Here is a 9,940-nt window from a genome sequence, read left to right on the forward strand (position 1 = left end):
CCCAGCAGAGGCCAGGGACCGGCAGGAGGGAAGTCGGTGCGCGGGGGTCAGCTGTGGTGCAAGGCGGTCCTGGTCCTTCCTGCTGCGGGGACATGGTCTGTTCTAGTCCCTGCCCTGTGGTGGCAGCCGAGGGCCCGGGACGAGCCCCTCCCAGCTCGGAGCCTATTTACCTTTGTGGGAGGAGAGAAGGGGAGCCCCAGGGGTGGGTGCTGTGAGCATCTGGGGCAGCCTGAATGGGACACAGTGGGAGAAAGGCCAGGGAGTGGCTCTTTATAAAATTCTTGGGGGTTTGGCTGGAGTTGTTAGGACACCTGCAGCCAGCCATGCCTCCGTCCCTCCCAGACTGTTATCGCCTGAGCCAGCTTTCAAAGCAATGGAGAAAACCTGCATTCTTGGGCGGAGAACAGGAGGCAGGAGCGGGCATGGAGCCAGCGCCCCTCCCGGGCCCTTTGGCCCCAGCAGGACGGGGGGGGGGGGGGGGGGCGGCGGGGGGACGGCGTCCTGGGGAGGAGACGGGGCCCGCCTGCCGGATCCTTGGTGTGCAGGGGGCCCAGGCCCCAGGCAAGCCCAGGAAGGAGTCTTTATGTTCTTGGGAGACGGCGGAGGGTCCCCAGAGGGAAGACCAACCGTGGCCCTGTCTCCGAGCAAGTCTGAATCCTGTCCGGTCCTGATCCTCTCCACACGCCAGCCACGTTGTCGAGACCTGGTCCTCCCAACCTGGAGAGACAGCTTCCTCCTGTCGCTCCCCACCTAGCTCGGGCCATCTCCCAGCATCAGGAGGAGTGGGACCCGGGAGTCTGTCATCCCCGCTTACACGACAGGTCCCCGCCCCCTGCCTGTACTCCGTCCCACACCTCACTGGACACCAGATGCGGAGGAGGTGGGCTGTGTGGTGGTTCATCCCCACTCGCTGGACCCCGTAAACCTGGTTCAAACCCCAGCTGCGCCACCTCATGGCTGTGTGACCCACGGCAGGTTGCTTAAGCTCTCTGAACCTGTTTCCTCGCCCAAACAGTGCAGGCGATGGAACACCGTGCCTAAGAGAAGCATGGCGAGAGGGTTCAACCAAGTGTGCATGGCAGCCGCTTAGCACAGTGCCTGACACATGAAGCGTTCGGTGAATGTGGGCGGCCTCGTCTTCTGGGGACCCCTCTTGGGCCAGCACTTGGTGATGCTGAGTGCACTCAGGCCCCAGGTAAAAGAAAAGGATCGGTGGATGCACGGATGCTTTTATGCAGCTGCTCTGGGGGGAGCACTCGCGTGGCCTCACCCTCCCGGGCCCAGACATATGCCCATGCACGCACGCCCACGGGCAGGAAACAGACAGCAGGTGGTAGGAAGCATCTCTCCAGGCAGGGCTCTACTCTCCATTCATTCACACGCCACAGCTTCACTGAGAATACTTCCGTGCGGCACTGGGGGTGAGGGTGGGGGTGGGGGGCGCTCGGATGCACGGGATGAGGCCTCGGTCCGCCCGGAGCCCGCAGTCTAGCGGGGAGCCGGGCCGGGAAGCAGCAGCTGGGGTGTGACTAAAGCTGTGATGGCAGAAGTACAGCGTCATAAAGGCGGCCCCTCACCCAAACGGATGGCTCGGGGCGGGGGGGGCTTCCTGGAAAAGGAAGCTGAGCCTCGGACGATGCTTTGCAAGGCCGGGGGCATGCCCGTGCATGTGTGAACATGTGTGTGTGCATGCATGTGCGGATCATCCCAGGCAGAGGCAACAGCGTCTGCAGAGACCTGGAGGCGAGGGTGTGGGCCTGAGTGAAGGAGAGTGTGGAGTTAGAGGGCTGACCTGGCAGATGAGGTGGAAAGGCCAGCCAGCTCCCAGAGGGCCGTGGGCGCCAGTGAGGAATCTGGGTGTTCTCTTGAGGGCAGGGGAACCACTGAAGGGCATTGGGAAGTGCTGGGGGCGGGGGGAGGGGGCATGGGGTTCCTATCACGGGGCCTTCATCTTCCCCTCTGCTCTGGCCATAAAAGTCAGGCCTCCTTGTCGTGGCCCGTTCCCGGCTGGCCCCTAGGTGTCTGGTGTTCCGGCGGAGGGGAGGCTGGGAAGCAGCCGGGCCCCTGGGGATCTGCCCGCGGCTCCTGCTCCCAGGGTCTTCGGCAACCAGCTTCTCAGAAATGAGCCAGGGAGTGAGTGCAGCCACCCCGGATGCTGCCTGGAACTGCTTTGGTCAAGTCAGTTTCTTAGAAATCAAATCACAACACTAAATGGATTAGTGGCTATTCAGAGTCTCAGAAAGCTGAAGAATCTCTGGTCCAGGCAAAAGGTGCAAGGCGAGCCTGGAAACGTGATGGGAGTTGGGGTCTGGGGTTTGACCTCACAGGGATGTAGCGCTCCATTCCTGGAGCACAGACGGGGTGCCAGGCCCAGGAGATGCGGCAGAGGGTGCGAGGGGCTAGCTACTCCGAGGAGCGGTCAGAGCGGGGGCTGGCGGGAGAGGACTGCCCCGAGGAGGAGCCCTCCCCACCGGCAATGCCGGCAGTATTAGCAGGGCTCAGCACCGGGGAGAGAGAGCCTTCACGCCTGCTGGGGGTGGATGGGGGGCAAGATGCTCAGGTGGGTCTCAGCGCTGTGGCCGGGCAGGGGGGCTGGGTAGAAGGAAGTGAACCAGAAGGGCTCACGTGGAGGCAGGAAGTCTTGGGGCAGAGCACAGGGCTGTCCGCGGGGCAGCTGGGCCCCCCCGTCCCACCTCCTCCTGCCCGATCCTGCCCTTCATCCCCCCCTTCCACAGCTCCCTCCCAGGGCCCTTCCCAACTGTTTTGGGGGTGGGGCTGTGGGCCCCTGGGGTTGCGATGAACCTCGGGGGCTCCTGGACAGCCCTGGCTCTGCACCACGATGGGCCAGGAGCCCAGGACTTGTCAGCTGCTCTTCCGTTGCCGAGACTGATGACCCCGAGCTGAAGCCAAACACATGATGAGTGTGGGTATGGAGGCTGGCTGGTTGGCACACAGGAGCGAGGGTTCAAGTCTGGTGCTGCGGCTCTGGACCCTGCCCTGGGCCGCTCTCCTGGACATTCTGGCCTCCTGACACTGGGGTGCTGGGTGTGAGGGTGCAGGCCCCGTTACAGGAGAGACAACTGCCACAGAGGACGGCATTGTGGAGAGAGCGCCAACTCTGGAGTCAGCTAGGCTTGGTTTAGAGTCAAGGCTGGGCCGTCCTGGCTGGGAGGCCAGAAGCAAGCCGCTTCCTCGGGCTCAGCCCATCTCATCTCTAAAAGGAGAATCGCAGGGTGAGGGTGACCAGGAGGGCCTGTGTGGTCGCTGTGTGTCAGAGGGACTTCGTTGCCCTGTTCGTTGGTGCCCACAGTCCTGCAGCACCCCAGGCCTTGTCTGCACCCACTGCCCTGGGGAAGAGGGCCCCAGGGCTCTGAGCGGGGGCCCAGGCCTGCGCACTGCAGTGCGGAGGTGTGGCTGATGGAATGGGGAGAGTCCGGAGGGCCTGGGGGGGGTGGGGCTCCCGGGGAGACCATCTGGGCTGGGAGGGGCTTGGAGGCCAGTCCCACCCATTCTCTTCCTCTTGGCCAGGCCTCTCAGTGCCTGCCTTCCTGCCAGCCTGGGTGCTCTGGAATATTCCTGGTGGGATGGAAGCGCCCCACTTAGGGAAGGGGTGCTGGGACGGTGGCGAGGTATGCGGGGACAAGGGCCTTGAGTCCCTGTCAACCCCAGGGATGGCTGGGGGGGGGGGGCTGCGTGCTGGCTGCAGCAGCCCTCCACTGCAGGGATTCAGGCTGCCATCTCCATAGCAACAGGTATCCCCAGCCAAGGGATTGATCTCTTAAAGGCACAGTGCAGGAGCCAGCCTACGGCTGCCAGGAGGGGGGGTTAGGATTGTGGGGTCCCTGCCTCCATGTGACTCACCAGCCTCCTTCCTTCCACAGTTTGTGCTTGGGGGACAGGCAGGAGAGCCAGGCACCCTTGGGGGCTGAATTTGCATCCTCTTTAGGTCCCTCAGGGAGCGAACGGGAGAGAAGGTAGCCAAATGTTGGCATGGGGGCCGACTTGGGCCTGCCCTCCATGACCTTGACTGGTCTGGGCCCCCGTTTCCTCCCCTGAAAACCGGAAGAGTCAGAGGAGAAGGCGAGAGCTCTACACAGGGAATACTGGGGGCACAAGAGCTTTTGTAATCATGGATGGAGGTAACCGAGCTCCCCCCAGACGGGGCCGGAGGATACTGAGGACAGAGCCGAGTTGCACACAAGGTCCCAGCCAGCCTGGAGCCCCAGGGCCCCCGCTCACAGCTCACAGCTCACTCGGTGAGCTTTCCTGATTCCACTCACCCCCGCCTTCCAAGTCCAGACTATAGCCACCTATTACTCACGTGAATTATTCAGGGTTTTTTTTTTCTTTGCTTACATAATTTGGTACAGAAACTTTATAACCCACCGTAAGTGAATCATTACCCCTTGCCGCGGAGAGGAACAATAAAAGCAAACATGTAGGAAACCGCACGACGGCATTCAGGTCCAGCTGGAGCGTGTTGTCGTCCCTGAAGCTCTGAGCCTCCTGCCTTCTCTCCGTGGTAATGACGAGCTCAGCAGATGGTCCAGGTGGTACAGGCACTCCGGTGCACACCGAGACCGCTGCCCGGGCACAGTGTGCAGAATAAAGACCACTGCAGAACACCCCTTCCCACCATGACTCGGTGCCGTGCCGTCTGCCGTGTGACCCGCGTCTGCTTCCCAGCGCCCCGCAGCCCCTGCAGCACGGGCCTCGGGGACCTGCCGAGCTCCCGAGAGGTGTCTCAGTGCGGCTGTGCTCCCGGGATGAGCAGGGGCACAGGCCCCCCCGAGTGCGGGCGGACGGAGAGCCTTCCTCTGTGTGGGGTCTCAGCCAGCACGGTCTTCCCCACTGGCCACCAGCCGGCCCGCTGGGAATCCAGCTGTCCAGTAGCCAGTGAGCCTCGGCCACTGGGCAGGCGCGTTCTCTTTGGGGTGCTCGGGGGACATGCCGCTGCTACTTTGCAGATGAAGGGACTGAGGCAGAGAGAGAGAGAGTCAGAGACCCACAGTGCGGCGACTGGCAGAGCCGGGTCTCATGTCCCAGGCTCTCGGCCGGGCAGTCGGAGATGACGTGCAGGGTGCGAGGGCCAGGGCAGTTTCCGCTCTGGCCGAGGCCGGGTCAGGGTGCACCCAGCGGCCAGGGTGCTGTGGGAGGTGGCCAGGATTTGGCTATGGCTGGGGAAGGAGCCACCTTCCTCCCAGGGTCAGAGGGCTTTAAGGAGCTGGAGGAGGAGGAAGGGGGGCCAGGGGGCCTCGGGGCCCTGCTGAGCGCCCGCTGACCTCCTCCCTGCAGCAGTACTTCATCCTCCTCATCATCACGGACGGCGTCATCAGTGACATGGAGGAGACGCGGCACGCCGTGGTGCAGGCTTCCAAGCTGCCCATGTCCATCATCATCGTGGGCGTGGGCAACGCCGACTTCGCCGCCATGGAGTTCCTGGACGGGGACAGCCGCGTGCTGCGCTCCCACACCGGGGAGGAGGCGGCCCGCGACATCGTGCAGTTCGTGCCCTTCCGGGAGTTCCGCAACGTGAGTGTGGCCCGGGCCGGGCCGGGGAGGCGACCTCACAGGGCCCCGAGAGCCATGACAATGACCAAGGACCAAGGCCTTGGGACTGTCTGCAGTCCTAGGCTTCTCTGCCCTCAGCTGCCCCAGACTAGACCGTGTGACAGCGTGAGCGCTCGCTCCAGCGAGGGGGTGGGACACAGAGGCGGTGCCCAGTCCGGATTGGGGCTCCAGGCAGGGGTTCCCGGAGGGCCAGCCCTGTAGCTGACCGGAAGTCAGGTACCTGTCAGGCCAAGGTCTTCAGGGGACAGAGGGATGAGAGCGGAGGCCTAGAGGTGAGACAGGCTTTCCTCGTCATCACAGCTCACCCGGCCTCCCCACTTCACGGGTAGAGAGCCAGGACCACGCTAGGATGGTCCTTCTGCCGGTCCTTCTGCAGGCAGGACCGGCTCCCGCAGGTGGCTCTGTTCCTACGTGCAGGGGACCCCGAGTCTGCTCAAGGGAGGCTGTGGCTGGCTTCCTGGCTGCCTCCCTGGTGGCTGGGCCCGTGGAGAGTCCCAGAGGGAGCACAGCCTCTCAGGTGCCAGCCCCGTGCTGTCAGCCTGGGGCATTCTCTTTGGCCAGAGGCACCCTGTGTGGCTTTGGACAAGTCCTTGACCTCTGTGGGCCCCAGTTCTCTCAGCCATAAGGGCCCCTCCAGGTGCTCTAGCTCAGCAAGTCCCAGCAAGACCCGACCACTGTTTTGTAGCCAGTGGTCCTCACGTCTGTGCCCAGTCCCCTCTGGTTTGCCTGAGGTGGTTCAGTTCCTCCCTCGAGTAGGAGCTGAGGACAAATGCCGGGCTCAGACCACCCTTCATTCCCACCGACATTGACCGAGCACCTCCCTGGCTGGGCGTGTGGCAGTGAACCAGACATTCACGGCTCGTTTACACCAGCCGAGCGGGTGCTTGGGAGATGTCTGCCAGATGAGGGGGCCGTGCAGCTTGCCTCCCACCGGCTCTTGTTCCGGAGAGCCCCCCCACAGGCAAATCCTTCCTAAAATGTTACTCTCGGGCATCCCAAGTGCTCACGGGAACAGCTACGCTTAGCCAGAGGACGGCACTGCTAACGGCGGCCCTTGGACCTGGATGGGGATGGGGGGCATCAGTTTCAGACAGATGCTGTCCCCCAGGGACCCCTCTGGGAGCAGCTCTCTGGGAATGGTGCCCCTCCCTACTGCTGCCCAGTAACCCCTGTTCTCCTCCAAACCCCACCCTCTGCCCTGCAGGCAGCGAAAGAGACCCTGGCCAAGGCTGTGCTGGCGGAGCTGCCCCAACAAGTCGTGCAGTATTTCAAGCATAAAAACCTGCCCCCCTCCCACTCGGAGCCCGCCTGAGCGCCAGCCCCCACAGTGCAGCAGCAGCAGCATGCCGGCGGGCCTCCCCCCACCAACCCTCCGCCCAGGAACACGCGCGCTCACCCTGCTTCCTTATGGGTGGCCTTTTTTTTTTAATGACCCACGTTTATTTTTTACAATCGGACCTCCGCCCCCAAGTTCCCCAGCCCAGCTGGGCTTCCTTTGTTGGAGTCGGCTCACGATGCTTCCGGGCCAAACTGGCTTCCTCTCCCCCTGTCCCCGCCACTCTTAATCATTGAATGTACTTTGTATAATTTTCGTGGAATAATTATTGTTATTAAAGAGAATAAAATTTTTACAATCGTAACTAGCTGCCGACTGTGAGAGGAGCGTGTCTGTCTCTGGTGCACTGCATCGCAGCCGGCACCTAATTCCTGCTCTGTTTTCAGTGCCGTGACCATGTTCTATTTTTATACTCAGGGCAAAAAGGGGTCTCAGCCGTCCGTGTCAGCTCCGTCCTCAGCTGGGACATGAACACGAAAACCCCTGCCCCCCAGCAAGCCCGTGAGGCTGGTGCCATCCCTTGGGGACCCGCATTCCACACGCACGGTGATCGTCCTGTTAAAGTGGCACAGAACCGGGCACAGTGAACACACGTGCCCACAAGTGCTTGGGAGTGGACAGAACGCACAGGCCTCGGCGGCGACTGGAGGTGTTCTGGCCCCTGCAGAGCCCACGCCGGTGCCTCTGCTGTCCCCACACGCCGCCCAGCCAGTCCCACCGGATCACTGCCCCTCCTCCTCTTGGTCCATGTCCCTTGTGCTCTGACCCTCCTTGCACGCACACACACAGCCATTGCTGCCACCCGCCTGCCTCCCCTGCAGGTCTCCCCGACATTGGGGTCTGCCCTGCAGTCGGCCCTGTGTGCAGGCTCCCTGGCCTCGGACGCTGGCAAGGCTGCTTCTGTCCCTGCTGGCAGCAGCCACTGGCTTCCACTGCGCGCCGCTCTCTGGGCTCGGGCCCAGCTCCGTGAGGAACCAGCCAGGAGACCAGTCTCCGAAGCCCCAGCCGCCCTCTCAGTTCCCTCCCTCCTCCATATGACGCATCTTTCCTTCCTTTATCCTACCCCCCTGCCCCCGCCCGCCCCCCAACCCCTGCCCGCGGCAGCTCCAGGCAGCCCCTTCGCCACAGGCTTGTGGAGACCCAGTGACAAGGGACACTTGTGTTCAGCACTGTCCCCCGCCCCGTGTTCAGGTGCTTCACACGCATCATCCTGATGAGCCCTCCCAACAGCCCGTGGGTGACCACCGCGGAGACGTGGAAACGAGCAGAGAAGCGAATCGGATCTGCTGGAGGCAGGCTCCAGAGCCCACTCTGGTCCCGTTGCCTCGACTCTGCGCCTTCTGCTCAAGCGGGTGAGCCTGTCCTTCCTCTCTGCCGAAACTGGGCAGCCACTCACCGTGACCTCTTCTCCCAGGTAATTCTCACTAGCGGCTTGCTGTACCTGGACGGTGCATGAGGCAGACTCCTACCTGGTGGCCTCCAGGGCCAGTGTGTGGCTGGTAGGAGTGAGTGAGGGGTATCTTCACTCTAAGTTTGTTTTTTTATTTTTCACCTTAAGTTTTCACTGCACCTGCTGATTCGGTACCAACCGCGAGTCAGCTGAGATACCCTCTAGGGACGCCTGCTCTTCTCCTGAGAGGGCTGCGGGACTGCCGGGAGCCCTGCTTCCTTCCCCAAGGCCCTCTGGGAAATCACACCGAGGTCTCCTTTGTGTTCTTCCGGAGGGGCTCTGGATGGCAGCTGAGCCACATTCCCACAGCCAGGCATCCGAGCCAAGGCACCGCGAGTGCCTGAGCAATGAACACTTAGCGAAGAGGGAAGCACACAGAACAAGCTGGCGGTTGGAGCTCTGACGACCAGAGCTGACCCTCATCCTGTCGGTGGTGTGGCCGCAACCCAGGAGAGCCGGCGGGACGGAGAAAACCCTGCTCTCCGTCACCACTAAGGGAAGCCCCAGACACCCCGCCCAGACGCCGGGGAGGCCAACACCAACAGTATTGACACGGGTGCCTGCTGCTCCCTGGGCGCTGTAGGCCAGTCCCACCGCCAGGGGCTGACCGACCTCCATTCTCGTTCACCCTCGCTGGGCAGTTGGTGTCGCTGTCGCACTGACTGAGGAGGAAACAGGCCCCGAGTGGGTGAGGACCTTGCTCAAGCGACCCAGCAAGTGAACGTCTGGCTCCAAGCTCACAGCCACTACGGGGTACCCATGGAGGTGGGGCCAGGCCGATCCCCAGGGAGAAGCAGGGGAAACACCTTCGACAAATGAAGCTTCTCTCTCGGGTGGAAAGGAGGCAGCCAGAGGGGAAGGACCCTTGCGGTGGACAGTGAAAAAAGGGCACGGGACGAGCCTGAGTCAGTCCTAGTTAGGAGCTCAACTTTCAGCCCAGAATGCTCCTGGAAAAGGCTTGGGCACCCTCCCTGCTCCCTGAATTAGAAGAGCCAGCCATCTCTCCTCCCGGGTGCTGGGGCAGCATGCATACACAGGTCGCCAGCCACCTCAGTAGGTCTAGTCACAGCAGCATCCCTGCTCACATAATGGACGGACACGGATGCTCTGGATTGCGTGCTCTCTGTCGTCTCCACCGAGGCGGGTGACACGCCGAAGGTCGATGGCTATCAGGAGGCGGTAGGAGCACCCGGTGCGACACCACCTAGATAATCCGAACAGAGCCGCTGCAGGACTCCTGAGAGGCGACCTTTCTCCCCCGCACAGTTGAAGAGCTGTGTGGGCATCACTCAGGACGGTGTAAGCAGGCTTAAAGAAACCCACGCCAACTTTGTGTCCACCCCCACTGTCTAGTTCCAAAACCCCAGGTGTCCAGTAAGGCGGGAGCGCTGCGTTTCAGGGTTTCAACAGGGTTTGAAACCCTGGTTTCTCTTCGTTGGGTCTGAGTCACGCGGTCTACGCTGGCGGCTGTTTTCCAGGGCTGCTCATCCGCTGCGCAGACCAGGTCCAGTTTGCCCTCGTGGCTTCTGCAGAGCCCGTGTTCCGGCTCCCGCGCCCCGCTCTGACGGGTACCACGGAACACA

At 62.5% G+C, this 9,940-nt stretch overlaps 1 protein-coding gene across 1 annotated transcript in view; it reads left to right on the top strand.

The window, feature by feature from the left end:
• CPNE2 (copine 2) overlaps positions 1–7,214 on the top strand; it is a 40,456-nt gene extending 33,242 nt beyond the window's left edge. The window contains exons 15-16 of the mRNA XM_028502077.2: positions 5,296–5,532; positions 6,776–7,214. Coding sequence (XP_028357878.1) covers positions 5,296–5,532; positions 6,776–6,883 — 345 coding nt within the window. The 3' untranslated portion in view covers positions 6,884–7,214. The remainder of the gene's footprint in view (positions 1–5,295; positions 5,533–6,775) is intronic.
• The last annotated feature ends 2,726 nt before the right edge of the window (positions 7,215–9,940 follow it).

The sequence above is a fragment of the Phyllostomus discolor genome, chromosome 12, assembly GCF_004126475.2.
Source record: "Phyllostomus discolor isolate MPI-MPIP mPhyDis1 chromosome 12, mPhyDis1.pri.v3, whole genome shotgun sequence".
Lineage (NCBI taxonomy): Eukaryota > Metazoa > Chordata > Mammalia > Chiroptera > Phyllostomidae > Phyllostomus > Phyllostomus discolor.